This window comes from Salmo salar, chromosome 22 (assembly GCF_965601325.2).
Source record: "Salmo salar chromosome 22, fSalSal1, whole genome shotgun sequence".
NCBI classification, from domain to species: Eukaryota; Metazoa; Chordata; class Actinopteri; order Salmoniformes; family Salmonidae; genus Salmo; species Salmo salar.
The window spans coordinates 12,966,371-12,982,343 of record NC_138312.1 but is presented as its reverse complement, the minus strand read 5'-3'; the positions used below and the strand labels follow the sequence as shown (position 1 = coordinate 12,982,343).

The window sequence follows — 15,973 nt, the reverse complement described above, 5'->3', positions numbered from 1 at the left end:
TGTTGTTTAAGTGTTCCCTTTATTTTTTGGAGCAGTATATAATATTTTTTTTTTAAATTGGCAAATAGGTGGCCACAAATAACGATTTCCGATTGTTATGAAAACTTGAAATCGGCCCTAATTAATCGGCCTTTCCGATTATTTGGTCGACCTCTAGTTACAACTACGATTTCTCAAAAGCAGAAAATGGTGATCCTTTGTCCAGATTCTTTGGAAATTGTGATCCTTTCTTATTGGCATAGCAGCAATTTGGATGTGCAAGATCAAAGACCGAAAGAAGCTAGCTGATCAAAATATTGTGAAAGGCAGTTGTAGGTCCAATAGAACAGTTCCAACAGAACAGAATGAACTTAATGACCTATGCCATGCTCTGACTCCCTTCAGCAGCATGCTTGCCTCAACACCAACATAGTGTTTTCTACTGTCATAGCTAACAATAAAGATATCAGAAATTGATCAGGATTTGATACTTAAAGCTTCCAGGTAGCCTATAATTCCACGTATGTCTTATAGGATGTAGAACGAGTAGGGTAGGTGTACCTATTAAGCCCACCAAAATCTAAGTTTAGACATTTCTAACATGCAGTTGAAGTCGGAAGTTAACATACACCTTAGCCAAATAGATTTAACTCAGATTTAACTCTTAATTCCTGATATTTAATCCTAGTAAAAATTCCCTGTCTCAGGTCAGTTAGGATCACCACTTTATTTTAAGAATGTGAAATGTCAGAATAATAGTAGAGTGATTTATTTAAGGTTTTATTTCTGTCATCACGTTCCCAGTGGGTGAGAAGTTTACATACACTCAATTAGTATTTGGTAGCGTTGCCTTTAAGTTGTTTAACTTGGGTCAAAAGTTGGGTGAATTTTGGCCCATTCCTCCTGACAGAGCTGGTGTAACTGAGTCAGCAATTTAGGCCTCCTTGCTTGCACACGCTTTTTCAGTTCTGCCCACAAATTTTCGATTGGATTGAGGTAAGGGCTTTGTGATGGCCACTCCAATACCTTGACTTGACTTTGTTGTCCTTAAGCCATTTTGCCACAACTTTGGAAGTATGCTTGGGGTCATTGTCCATTTAGAAGACCCATTTGCGACCAAGCTTTATCTTCCTGACTGATGTCTTGAGATGTTGCTAAAATATATCCACAATTTTCCTTCCTCATGGTGCCATCTGTCTGTCTTTAAAATATAATTTGTAAAAATCCAAGTAACTTCACAGATCTTCATTGTAAAGTGTTTAAACACTGTTTCCCATGCTTGTTCAATGAACCATAAAGAATTAATGAACATGCACCTGTGGAACGGTCGTTAAGACACTAACAACTTACAGACGGTAGGCAATTAAGGTTACAGTTATGAAAACTTAGGACACTAGAGGCCTTTCTACTGACTCTGAAAAACACCAAAAAGAAAGATGCCCAGGGTCCCTGCTCATCTGCGTGAATGTGCCTTAGGCATGCTGCAATGAGGCATGAGGACTGCAGATGTGGCCAGGGCAATAAATTGCAATGTCCGTACTGTGAGAGGCCTAAGACAGCGCTACTGGGAGACAGGATGGACAGCTGATCGTCCTCGCAGTTGCAGACCATGTGTAACAACACCTGCACAGGATTGGTACATCTGAACATCACACCTGCAGGACAGGTACAGGATGGCAACAACAACTGCCCGAGTTACACCAGGAACGCACAATCCCTCCATCAGTGCTCAGACTGTCCGCAATAGGCTGAGAGAGGCTGGACTGAGGGCATGTAGGCCTGTTGTAAGGCAGGTCCTCACTAGACATCACCGGCAACAATGTCGCCTATGGGCACAAACCCACCATTACTGGATCAGACAGGACTGGCAAAAAGTGTTCTTCACTGACGAGTCGCAGTTTTGTTTCACCAGGGGTGATGGTCAGATTTGCGTTTATCGTCGAAGGAATTGGCGTTACACCAAGGCTTGTACTCTGGAGCGGGATCGATTTGGAGGTGGAGGGTTTGGCATGGTAGGGGCGGTGTCACAGCATCATCTGACTGAGCTTGTTGTCATTGCAGGCAATCTCAACGCTGTGCGTTACAGCGAAGACATCTTCCTCCCTCATGTGGTACCCTTCCTGCAGGCTCATCCTGACATGACCCTCCAGCATGACAATGCCACCAGCCATACTGCTCATTCTGTGTGTGATTTCCTGCAAGACAGGAATGTCAGTGTTCTGCCATGGCCAGCGAAGAGCCCAGATCTCAATCCCATTGAGCACGTCTGAGACCTGTTGCATCGGAGGGTGAGGGCTAGGGCCATTCCCCCCAGAAATGTCCGGGAACTTGCAGGTGCCTTGGTGGAAGAGTGGGGTAACATCTCACAGCAAGAACTGGCAAATCTGGTGCAGTCCATGAGGAGGAGATGCACTGCAGTACTTAATGCAGCTGGTGGCCAAACCAGATACTGACTGTTACTTAGGATTTTGACCCCCCCCCCCTTTGTTTAGGGACACATTATTCCATTTCTGTTAGTCACATGTCTGTGGAACTTGTTGAGTTTGTCTCAGTTGTTGAATCTTATGTTCCTACAAATATTTACACTTGTTAAGTTTGCTGATAGTAAACACAGTTGACAGTGAGAGGATGTTTCTTTTTTTGCTGAGTTTAAGATACTTTTGTACCTGTTTCCTTCAGCATCTTCACAAGGTCCTTTGCTGTTGTTCTGGGATTGATTTGCACATTTCGCACCAAATTATGTTCATCTCTAGGAGACAGAACGCGTCTCCTTCCTGAGCGGTATGACGGCTGCGTGGTCCCATGGTGTTTATACTTGCGTACTATTGTTTGTACAGATGTATGTGGTACCTTCAGGCACTTGGAAATTGCTCCCAAGGATGAACCAGACTTGTGGAGGTCTCCAATTCTTTGGGGCTGATTTCTTTTGATTTTCCCATGATGTCAAGCAAAGAGGCACAAGGTAGGCCTTGAAATACATCCACAGGTACACCTCCAATTGACTCAAAGGATGTAGATTAGTCTATCAGAAGGTTCTAAAGCCATGACATAATTTTCTGGAATTTTCCAAGCTGTTTAAAGGCACAGCTAGCTTAGTGAATGTAAACATCAGACCCACTGGAAATGTGATACAGTGACTGATAAGTGAAATAATGTCTGTAAACAATTTTTGCCAAAATTACTTGTCATGCACAATGTAGATGTCCTAACCGACTTGACAAAATGATAGTTTGTTAACAAGAAATTTGTGGAGTGATTGGAAAAATGACTCCAACCGAAGTGTGTAAGCTTCCGACTTCAACTGTATACAACCCTGATTTTCATTTAAAGAAGTGGAGATACAATGAAAGATTAATATGACTTTATTTAAAAAAAATTCAGTGCGATGATAAATGATTGATAAAATATGTGAATGTTCGGACTGGACTTAATGGGTACAGAATGTGTCCTTTAAGCCCATGGGTGTTCCAAATAAGCCCACTTCTTAAATAATCAATTTGAATTTATTTCCAAATGCCAAATTACAAACTGAGTTCTTATGTAAGCTTAAATTATAATTATATCCCCTAAAGTTATTCAAATCAATTGATTATTACTATTCATCATGGAAGTTGCATTCATAACGGGGTTTCCGCAGTGATAATTTGGGGCTAGGATTTTGTTCTTGCCAACTAGTACAGACCTTAAACTAATCATAGACTTCAATCAAGAGTTGATTAGTTGAATCATGTGTGTTACTGCTTGGTTAGAACAAAAACCTACACCCGCACTGGCCCTCTGTGGATAAGACACCATGCACAAACAACTTTTTATGAATTTTCTGAAAGCTGGTTTACATTTGCTGTACTCCTATTCTTGTTAATTATACTGAACCAAAATATAAAGGAAACATGCTACAATTAATGGTTTTTCTGAGTTATAGTTCATATAAGGAAATCAGTCAATTGAAATCATTTCATTAGGCCCTAATCTATTGATTTCACATTTTACATTTATGTCATTTAGCAGACGCTCTTATCCAGAGCGACTTACAAATTGGTGCATTCACCTATGATATCCAGCGGAACAACCACTTTACAATAGTACATCTATATCTTTTTTTGGGGGGGGGGGGGGGGGGTTAGAAGGATTACTTAATCCTATCCCAGGTATTCCTTAAAGAGGTGGGGTTTCAGGTGTCTCCGGAAGGTGGTGATTGACTCCGCTGTCCTGGCGTCGTGAGGGAGCTTGTTCCACCATTGTGGTGCCAGGGCAGCGAACAGTTTTGACTGGGCAGGGGCGCAGCCATGGGTGGGCCTAGGAGGGCATAGGCCCACCCACTGGGGAGCAAGGCCCAGCCGGTCAGAAGGCGTTTTTCCACACACGGGCTTTATTAGAGACAGAAATACTCCTCAGTTTCATCAGCTGTCTGGGTGGCTGGTCAGACGATCCCACAGGTGATGAAGCCTGAAGTGGAGGTCCTGGGCAGGCGTGGTTACATTTAGCCTGCGGTTGTGAGGCCGGTTGGCCAAATTCTCTAAATTGACGGAGGTGGCTTATGCTAGAGAAATTAGCATTCAATTCTCTGGCAAAAGCTCTGGTGGACATTCCTGCAGTCAGCATTCCAAATGCACGCTCCCTCAACTTGTGACATCTGTGGCATTGTCCTGTGACCCAACTGCATTTAGAGTTGCCATTTATTGTCCCCAGCATAAGGTGCACCTGTGTAATGATCATGCTGTTTAATAATCAGCTTCTTGATATGCCACACCTGTCAGGTGGATGGATTATCTCGGCAAAGGAGAAATTCTCACTAATAGGGATGTAAACAAATTTTGTAAGCAAAATGTAAAGCTTTTTGTGCATGTGGAAAACGTCTGGAATCAGGTCAGCTCATGAAACATGGGACCGACACCTTAAATCTCCCTCTACTGTTGGACCAAAAATTTGAAACACCTAGACGAATGAGGGACAACAATATGACAATGTCCTGTATCTAACTGCATGAGTAGTCATTTTCTTGTCCCTCATTTGTAAAAAAAAAAATGTATCACTACTTGTAGGTCTTCTATCCATGATATCCTTCAACCTTGATCTTATTCTTATCTCTCTGCATCAATGACTACCTGTCCACTCCATACATCTTGGAGAGAGTACAGAGGCTTTCAATTTTAGTAAAGGAACCATGGATGCATGATATGCATAACGGTAGTTTGAGTATTTTAATCAACTTAAATCTGAAGAAATGCTCAGGTTTATTGAATATCAGGGATATCAACACACAATCCCCATGTTTCAATGCATACTGGGCTTAATTGGATGATTGCAATGAATTATGTTAACCTGTTAGGGCTGGGAGGCAGTATTTACACGGCCGGATAAAAAACGTACCCGATTTAATCTGGTTATTACTACTGCCCAGAAACTAGAATATGCATATAATTATTGGCTTTGGATAGAAAACACCCTAAAGTTTCTAAAACTGTTTGAATGGTGTCTGAGTATAACAGAACTCATATGGCAGGCAAAAACCTGAGAAGATTCTGTACAGGAAGTGCCCTCTCTGACCATTCCTTGGGCTTCTTGACTCTTTTTATTGAAAACTTAGGATCTTTGCTGTAACGTGACACTTCCTACGGCTCCTATAGGCTCTCAGAACCCGGGAAAAAGCTGAATGACGTCGAGGCAGCCCCTGGCTGAAAAACATTAGCGCCTTTGGTAAGTGGTCTATCAGAGGACAATGAGACTGAGGCGCGTGCACGAGGGGACCCCATGTTTTTATTTTCTCTCTCTTTGTACTAAAACACAGATTCCCGGTCGGAATATTATCGCTTTTTTACGAGAAAAATGGCATAAAAAATTGATTTTAAACAGCAGTTGACATGCTTCGAAGTACGGTAATGGAATATTTAGAATTTTTTTGTCACGAAACGCGTCGGGCGCGTCACCCTTCTTTACACTTTACACTTAGTGTCTTGAACGCACGAACAAAACAGGATATTTGAACATAACTATGGATTATTTTGAACCAAACCAACATTTGTTATTGAAGTAGAAGTCCTGGGAGTGCATTCTGACGAAGAACAGCAAAGGTAATAAAAATGTTCTTATAGTAAATCTGACTTTGGTGAGGGCTAAACTTGGTGGGTGTCTAAATAGCTAGCCCTGTGATGCCGGGCTATCTACTTAGAATATTGCAAAATGTGCTTTCACCGAAAAGCTATTTTAAAATCGGACACCGCGATTGCATAAAGGAGTTCTGTATCTATAATTCTTAAAATAATTTATGTTTTTTGTGAACGTTTATCATGAGTAATTTAGTAAATTCACCGGAAGTTTGCGGGGGGTATGCAAGTTCTGAACGTCACATGCTAATGTAAAAAGCTGGTTTTTGATATAAATATGAACTTGATTGAACAAAACATGCATGTATTGTATAACATAATGTCCTAGGTGTGTCATCTGATGAAGATCATCAAAGGTTAGTGCTGCATTTAGCTGTGGTTTGGGTTTATGTGACATTATATGCTAGCTTGAAAAATGGGTGTCTGATTATTTCTGGCTGGGTACTCTGCTGACATAATCTAATGTTTTGCTTTCGTTGTAAAGCCTTTTTGAAATCGGACAGTGTGGTTAGATTAACGAGAGTCTTGTCTTTAAAATGGTGTAAAATAGTCATATGTTTGAGAAATTGAAGTAATAGCATTTCTAAGGTATTTGAATAACGCGCCACAGGATTCCACTGGCTGTTACGTAGGTGGGACCTTCCCTAGAGGTCCCACCTTCCCTAGAGAGGTTAAAATAATTTTTTGAATATTTTCCTCTATTTGGAAACCAATGGTCTGGGGTGTAAATATACACTATATACAGTGAGGGAAAAAAGTATTTGATCCCCTGCTGATTTTGTACATTTGCCCACTGACAAAGAAAGGATCAGTCTATAATTTTAATGGTAGGTTTGTTTGTACAGTGAGAGACAGAATGACAACAAAAAAAATACAGAAAAACGCATGTCAATGTTATAAAATAATTTGCATTTTAATGGAGGAAAATAAGTATTTGACCCCTCTGCAAAACATGACTTAGTACTTGGTGGCAAAACCCTTGTTGGCAATCACAGAGGTCAGATGTTTCTTGTAGTTGATCACCAGGTTTGCACACATCCCAGGAGGGATTTTGTCCCACTCCTCTTTGGAGATCTTCTCCAAGTCATAAGGTTTCGAAGCAGACGTTTGGCAACTCGAACCTTCAGCTCCCTCCACAGATTTTCTATGGGATTAAGGTCTGGAGACTGGCTAGGCCACTCCAGGACCTTAATGTGCTTCTTCTTGAGCCACTCCTTTGTTGCCTTAGCCATGTGTTTTGGGTCATTGTCATGCTGGAATACCCATCCACGACTCATTTTCAATGCCCTGGCTGAGGGAAGGAGGTTCTCACCCAAGATTTGACGGTACATGGCCCCGTCCAACGTCCCTTTGATGCGGTGAAGTTGTCCTGACCCCTTAGCAGAAAAACACCCCCAAAGCATAATGTTTCCACCTCCATGTTTGACGGTAGGGATAGTGTTCTTGGGGTCATAGGCAGCATTCCTCCTCCTCCAAACACGGCGAGTTGAGTTGATGCCAAAGAGCTCCATTTTGGTCTCATCTGACCACAACACTTTCACCCAGTTGTCCTCTGAATCATTCAGATGTTCATTGGCAAACTTCAGACGGGCATGTATATGTGCTTTCTTGAAGGGAGACCTTGCGGGCGCTGCAGGATTTCAGTCCTTCACGGCGTAGTGTGTTACCAATTGTTTTCTTGGTGACTATGGTCCCAGCTGCCTTGAGATCATTGACAAGATCCTCCCGTGTAGTTCTGGGCTGATTCCTCACCGTTCTCATGATCATTGCAACTCCACGAGGTGAGATCTTGCATGGAGCCCTAGGCCGAGGGAGATTGACAGTTCTTTTGTGTTTCTTCCATTTGCGAATAATCGCACCAACTGTTGTCACCTTCTCACTAAGCTGCTTGGCGATGGTCTTGTAGCCCATTCCAGCCTTGTGTAGGTCTACAATCTTGTCCCTGACATCCTTGGAGAGCTCTTTGGTCTTGGCCATGGTGGAGAGTTTGGAATCTGATTGATTGATTGCTTCTGTGGACAGGTGTCTTTTTTACAGGTAACAAGCTGAGATTAGGAGCACTCCCTTTAAGAGTGTGCTCCTAATCTCAGTTTGTTACCTGTATAAAAGACACCTGGGAGCCAGAAATCTTTCTGATTGAGAGGGGCTCAAATACTTATTTCCCTCATGAAAATGCAAATTAATTTATAACTTTTTTGACATGCGTTTTTCTGGATTGTTTTGTTGTTATTCTGTCTCTCACTGTTCAAATAAACCTACCATTAAAATTATAGACTGATCATTTCTTTGTCAGTGGGCAAACGTACAAAATCAGCAGGGGATCAAATACTTTTTTCCCTCACTGTACTACAATATTATGCAACGTTAGTGTTGATAATATTGAACAATATTCATTTATTTACATTCTGTATAGAGGGTGCTAATTTTTCTTTTTAAGCCCATCTGAGAGATGTAAAATTTACAAAAGAAGCATCTATTTATAACAAAGCAAGGTTCATTTAACAGTAAAATAAGACCAATTGCATTAAATGTTAGCTATGAATGCTTGAGATCTATTATATTTTTGTGGTTCACTAGTTATGCTGCCACAGTATTGACTCTGACATGTGTTACTGTTAGCATGAAAAACACATTTTCAGTTGGCAAGAAATGGCATACTAGATGGGTATTAATAAGTACTGTCGTGCATATGTTAACACATGAATCTCGTAATTTTACATTGTCAGATCACTTATCTGAGAAGATGCTACAAATATCTGAAAAATGTCTGAGACGCCCCATACAAATATTTTTTGCAGCTTTGAAATTGGCCAATAGTAGGAACTTACACAACTGTCAATAACTTAATAATTTAACATCTGATTGGCTTAGAATTAAAAGCTTGTATGGATACAACTAAATGAACTGGTTAAAACATTAAATAGCAGAAAATGTTTATTTTTGTCTTTTGAATCCAAATATTGAAGTGGGTTTAATGGGGACGTGGGCTTAGTAGGTACACTTACCCTAACTCTTCCATCAGTGCTGTAGTGAATGAGATACTTACCATTGATAGGGAAGTGCCCATGTGGTTGGTTGTAGTCTGTTTGACTGAGTAAAAAAGGAGTAGGGTGTGGGTGGTGGTTCCAGCTAGGCTTCAGTCATGAGACCTTTTGCACCCACTTCCTCTTATCCCTGGTCAAGTGACTAAGTCATGTGCTGTTACATACTGTATATGCGCTAGACAAAGCATAGGCCTATTTCTTGCTGAGATACTGTTTGGATTACACAGAAGGGGAAGAAAGCAGACATCAGAATGACAAAAATTATTTTCCTGTCCTATCGTCAAGAGTGTAGCCTATGATTTAGGGTTGGCTAAAAAGACACAATTTTCAGTGATCTTAGAATTATAGAAGATTGGGTCTGCATGCCAAACATATTTCCTCTAGAGCCCTCAGCCAACTTTGGATTTCGAAGCCGGTTCCACAGCTTTTTTTGGGGTGCAATTTAATTATCAGGTAGAATAGAACCAGCAGGCTCCTGAGCTCGTAGCTCTAGAGCAGGGTTTCCCAAATGCAGTCCCTTCCCCTGATCTAGTCTGTGACCTTCACATGCCTTTAGGCTTAATGGAACTTGTGAAACTACCATAAACCTTTTGCACATGATCATCTTTTCTTTTTTCAAATGGAATAACAGGAAATGTGCAAAATCTAGTAAACTACAATGAGGCCTAGGTTTGTCTGACATTCTTAGTAAGTATAGTGGCAATTCCAGATGACATCACATACAATTTTACCTAGATTTTCTGTTTTGTTTATGTCAGCTCAGCTTGTAAAACTAAAAATGTATCAACGGCCTTCTCTTCTTTTTCAGTCTGGGCAATTTAGTGAAGACATGATCCCAACAGTGGGATTCAACATGAGGAAGGTCACAAAAGGCAACGTTACCATCAAGGTAGGTCTTCAGTCACTACAGTGTGTAGGTTACTGTAATGTTCCACAGTGACAATCTATACCGACTGCATGAGGAAATGAAAATACCTAGGCTAATTTTCGTTCCTCTGGTTTTCCAGATCTGGGATATAGGAGGGCAGCCGAGGTTCAGGAGCATGTGGGAACGCTACTGTCGGGGAGTTAACGCAATTGTGTGAGTGTCTGTCTGAGTTTGGCCATTCCTGCCAGTCTGCATGGGTACAACTTGAAATGCAGGAAGAGGACAGAATTGCTGAAGATTGATTGTTCTATTAGGGTTAGTTCAGTGGCTACCAGTCAGTGTTCGAACATGATGGGCATGTTTTGAACACTTCCATTCCTTTTCAATATGCACAACACTTGCTCTTTTAGCTTTTTGATGCAATTGTAAACTTGTTTTAACCTGTTTTTTTTTTAAAAACTAAAAAACTTTAGATATATGGTGGATGCAGCAGACCATGAGAAGGTGGAAGCTTCCAGAAATGAGCTGCACAATTTGTTAGACAAGCCTCAGCTGCAAGGAATTCCTGTAAGTAGGCCTACACTTCGAAACTGCTACGAACACATGCAAATGAGGGAGTTTCTTTATATGATCAGTCAGCAGACATTTCTGCCACACAAGATCTAAACTGTTATGCTTTTTAGGTTTTGGTGCTTGGCAACAAAAGAGATCTCCCCAGTGCTCTCGACGAGAAGCAGCTCATTGAAAAACTGTGAGTATGAAGATAAGTTATTAGGCAGTGTTGTAATACTCGAGTCCTGATTTATTTATTTTTATTTTTTTTTCCCTTCTTTCCCCCCCACTCTACCATTGGTGACTCAGACATGCCTTCTCATGACTTCTCGGTATTTGCACTTTGATTGGATGGGCTACTATGTTACACAGAATATTAGCAGCACTGGGTTGTGCATAGCATCAAGGGTTCTGTCCTCTAGCAGTGGAAAGGACATGCCAAATCAGGCATACACAGCCTACATCAGCTGGTGAGTTGCTGGGGAAGCAAGAAATGTTTGTGGGCAGGCAGGCTCTGCTTCGCCTCCGATCAAAGGCTACATATTGCGCAAACAACTTTTGCTTCCTCCTAACCACCAGCCTACTCCTTTACGAAATTGAAAACAATCGTATCGCGTTTAACCAGTTAAATGTCATCAAATGTCATCTACGTCATCCCCTAAAGTAATAATTTATCATGAGAGGGCCATAAACAATAACTAGTAATGCTGCATACTCCAAGAAAGGTTAAAATCTCACTTTTGAGGACACAAGCTCAAGTACAGAGTACAAATGATAAAAATATGAAATATTTTATGGTGCATTACTTATTCAACAAAACTATGAATAAGACCAATGCTTTCTAAATATAGCATAATGTAATTATAAAACGACTAACTTCCTTAACTGTACAATATGTACATATTTGTGTGTTTAGTGTTCGAGAACAGTTTCTTATTTTCGAATGGTTTCTCTCGATCAAAACGCCTCTCCGCATCGCTTAGAACGTCAGAGACCTAGCTTGGCTTCCTGAACTCACATTTCATTTCATATTAATCCTGTCCATCTGTGACAGTGTTTTTCTTGTTTAAAATCTGAATTATTTTAGATTAAGGGCTATAAATCGATCTCCGAATATGCTACCATGATGAAACGACTCTCTCCTGCTGCATTATGATGTAACAATTGCAGGAATGTGCTTTGTCTGTGGCTGTGATGAAGGGTTCAGCCAGGAGTTGATGGACAGTCGGAAGAGCGAATGAAACGGTAGGAGGGACATCCCAGCTTCAAGGGGTTTCAGATTTTACGTCATACGTCACAGGTTCAGAAGAAATACTGTGTCAGTGGGAACAATTTGGATCTACGGTATCCACAGATCGATTTATAAGCTAAAATGTTGATCGGAACTGGTACCAGAACCATGCAGGTCCTCTAAAAAGGAGACCTTACATCCTGAGGTTTTAATAGTAAAACAACAGTCTAGCTATTTTTCTCTCTCTCCCCTTGAATATAGAAAAGTAGGCTGTCTTTGAATTTCTTGTCTTGCTCTATCCTTCCACTTTTCCCCCTGCATTCCATAGCCAGGTTCGATCAAGTCTCCCTTTTAGTTTTCACTGCAATAAAAAAATCTACAAAAAAATGAGTGGGCGATTACAAAAAAAGTAGCTGAAAGCCAGACTTATCATTCCTTTATGTAATAAATAAGTATTGAAACACAGGTATTGAGTGTAGAACTGAGGTAGTGATCAATAGTAAATTGGTTGGGGGTTTTCATGAGGGAGTGGCGATATACTGACATTCTGTTGCGACTAGAAACAATTGCATAATAAGACCTATTATAAATTGATAGACTCTGACTCGACCATTGGTGACTCGGACTTCAGCCATAGTGACTCGACTCGGACTTGAGTACAAGGGACTTGGGACTCGACTACAGCACTGGTATAAGTCGTTCCCTACCAGTAAGCCCACAGCAGTAATCTGTGATGCATCTGAGCTGAGGTAGTTTAACAACTCTAATTCTAACAGAATGACAGAAGAGTCCCTCTCATTTTGCCTTGCCATTGTGAGTTAGGGCCTGTAGTGGCTAGGTTCTAACATTTCAAAAGGCCACTTCTTTAGATGCTTTTACAAGGACTAGTTCAAACACTTTTCCCCAATTGAGAGTCTTGAGCGTTTTGTTCTTGTTCTTGTTGCAATTCAAATGTAATTCATTACTCACACAAAAAAGAATGTCCAGGTTTGTCACACAGATTCCAGTTGATGAATGGTAAAACAAAGCAATAGTTTCTGGGTGTTCAAATCAAACTTTATTTTGTCACATGCGCCGAATACAACAAGTGTAGACTTTACCGTGAAATGCTTACTTTCAAGCCCTTAACCAACAGTGTAGTTCACTAAATCAATTCCAAGTGATATTGATGAAGTCAAAAAGGTATAATACAAGCAAAGGTAAAGGACGAAATAAAACAAACATGAATGACAAAGTAAATGGTTCAAACGGCTGGAAACAGTTTCTTTCCACAAGAGATTATGGCAATAACTAGATTTAGGCATACATTGTGCTTCCTAACTTTTAAACAAAAGAGCTGTTCATTTTTCTTCCATGCTGTGACCTTGGATGCGCTTATTCACTTTAAGATGGGTACCCTAATATGGTAGCAGGAGAAAGACGTTCATATCACACACAATGACTTAGTCACATTTTCTAGTGTTATTTTTCTAATCTACCCTACCGTTCAAAAGTTTGGGGTCACTAAGAAATGTCCTTGTTTTTGAAAGAAAATCACTTATTTTTTTTGTCCATTTAAAATAACATAAAATTGATCAGATATAAAGTGTAGACGTTGTTGTAAATGACTACTGTAGCTGGAAACGGCAGATTTTTTTATTTTTATGGAGTACAGAGGCCCATAATCAGCAACCATCACTCCTGTGTTCCAATGGCACGTTGTGTTAGCTAATCCAAGTTTATCATTTTAAAAGACTAATTGATCATTAGAAAACCCTTTTGCAATTATGTTAGCACAGCTGAAAATTGTTGTCCTGATTTAAAGAAGCAATAAAACTGGCCTTTTAGATTAGTTGAGTATCTGGAGCATCAGCATTTGTGAGTTTGATTACAGGCTCAAAATGGCCAGAAACAAAGTACTTTCTTCTAAAACTCGTCAGGCTATTTTTTTTCTGAGAAATGAAGACTATTACATGCGAGAAATTGCCAAGAAACTGAAGATCTCGTACAACGCTGTGTACTGCTCCCTTCACAGAACATCGGGCTCTAACCAGAATAGAAAGATGAGTGGGAGGCCCCGGTGCACAACTGAGCAAAAGGACGAGTACATTAGAGTGTCTAGTTTGAGAAACAGACGCCTCACAAGTCCTCAACTGGCAGCTTCATTAAATAGTACCCGCAAAACACCAGCCTCAACGTCGACAGTGAAGAGGCGTCTCCGGGATGCTGGCCTTCTATTTGATGTTATTTTAATGGAAAAATGTCTGTGACCCCAAACTTTTGAACAGTAGTGTATATATTTATGACCTTAACTATCTTGGAAGATTACAGTTACCATTCTTGAACATGAAGTTTGCTTTTATAAAGGGCTACTTTGCTGGAGGTTTTAAACATGTCTATCTTAATCTCACATCAGCAAAGAGCTAATGGTTTTATTTTAGAGGAGGAGCAGTTATGATAAAAAAAAATTGCCATTTTCTTTTTAATAGAAGCGTCGTTCTTACTGAACCATTGCCCTCGTTTTCCATTGAGAAACACTGCATTCTATTTTCTCGGTCACTAGTACTGTACTGCTATTAGAAATGATGCAGGTTTTCAAAATGAACCAGCTCCCTCTGCTGGCTAGTTCAACAGTTTCTAGCAGGTTATATCAGTTTTCTATACCGCTTCCTTTCTACAGGAACTTGGCAGCTATTCAAGACAGAGAGATTTGCTGCTACTCTGTTTCCTGCAAAGAGAAAGACAACATAGGTGAGTAAGATGGTGACAGGTTTTGTTTGTGTCCCAGTGGAAAGCTGAAGGAGAGAGCACTACAACCCAAAGTGGCTATATAGGTGTCCGTTGTTTCACCCATTCACCTGCTGTCTCTCCTGTTTCTCACGCTGCCCCCCCCCCCCCCCCCCCCCCACCCATCCCTCTCCTGCCTTCCAGATATCACACTGCAGTGGCTCATCCAACACTCAAAATCTCGGAGAAGCTGAATGTACCGGAACTGTACCCTCCCAGCTCCATCTGCCATATTACCCTCATGCCACACCCTGCTCACGCTGATGTATAGTTGTCCCTCCAACTCAGCTACTGCACTGTGCTGCTTGTGCCCCGCTGTTGTTGTTATCCCCACAACCCCTCGTACTACTGCAGTACTAAAAGATGGTACCCCCTGGTCTATATCATATTCCAAGGCCCATGAGTCACAGAATCGGTGTTACACCTCCTCCAAGAGGGGCTACTTCAGTGTCCTGAACAGAGAGATTCAGTCTGCCTTCTGCATTCTTCAGGCGGCACGACAGACGTTTCCCAGGTCTGTAAGCCCAATAGCCCAACTCTATAACACTAGTGCAGGGTATGCTATTGGGGTTGTTCAGCCACTCACTGGGGCCTCTAATCATGATACATGTTCTCCAGACAGTCCTGTATGACGCTAGAAGAAAGTATATAGACATGTTTATATACATCATTGGGACTTCCAGGTTCCCCTCCTGTTTGTCAGATTGTAACTTTTATGGCTATTGCCAAATCCAAATGTTTATTTTGAGGACATTTCTAATATTTTTTGAAACGAGAGCAATGAAATAAGTAAATAGCTCAGCAGCCAAGTGTGTACACATATCAAGCTGGTAAGATTTTTACTGACATGAGCGTATGATTATATTTGAAAAGTTTGAATGTACTGAAGGTAAAGCTATAGTGTGTTGGTTGTGTGGTTATCAGCCTTGTTTTGAATTTGCCTCAGTGGAATGATGTCCTCTGTGGTCTATGAGCTGAGAGAGAGAGTGGCAGAATTCAAAGTGCCTTGTGCAATACCTCTCATCCCTGAAGTAAAGCAGCATGCAAGGTGTGCTTACCTTAGTAATACAAAATGAACACCACTGGGATATATTGCAGAAATAAAAAGGCATGCTTTTTAATTGAGACATTGTACTGTTGTGTTTACACTCAAATTGCAATATTTGCTGTGGCACACTTTTGAAAATGAAAGATATTAATGGTGTCTATGTTAAATCTGGGTGGATAAGAAGGGTTGAGCTGTGCTTAGTAAGTTTGTAATAAAAATTAAGGAAAACATTTGATTTAGTCTACACTCATCATTGGACTAATAATTGTACCAAGAATCTCAGATGACTGGTAGGCTATGATTGTAACTCAAACAGATGCACAAACAAATGTCAGATAGTAAAAACAAAAAACTATGTGATGTGATTTGTTCTGACTGCAA

At 40.7% G+C, this 15,973-nt stretch overlaps 1 protein-coding gene across 1 annotated transcript in view; it reads left to right on the top strand.

Moving 5' to 3' along the window:
* arl8b (ADP-ribosylation factor-like protein 8B) overlaps positions 1 to 15,668 on the top strand; it is a 28,674-nt gene extending 13,006 nt beyond the window's left edge. Inside the window, exons 2-7 of the mRNA NM_001140582.1 lie at positions 9,936 to 10,016; positions 10,135 to 10,208; positions 10,469 to 10,562; positions 10,679 to 10,746; positions 14,438 to 14,508; positions 14,689 to 15,668. Of these exons, the coding sequence (NP_001134054.1) occupies positions 9,936 to 10,016; positions 10,135 to 10,208; positions 10,469 to 10,562; positions 10,679 to 10,746; positions 14,438 to 14,508; positions 14,689 to 14,738 (438 nt within the window). The 3' untranslated portion in view covers positions 14,739 to 15,668. The remainder of the gene's footprint in view (positions 1 to 9,935; positions 10,017 to 10,134; positions 10,209 to 10,468; positions 10,563 to 10,678; positions 10,747 to 14,437; positions 14,509 to 14,688) is intronic.
* Positions 15,669 to 15,973: the final 305 nt, after the last annotated feature.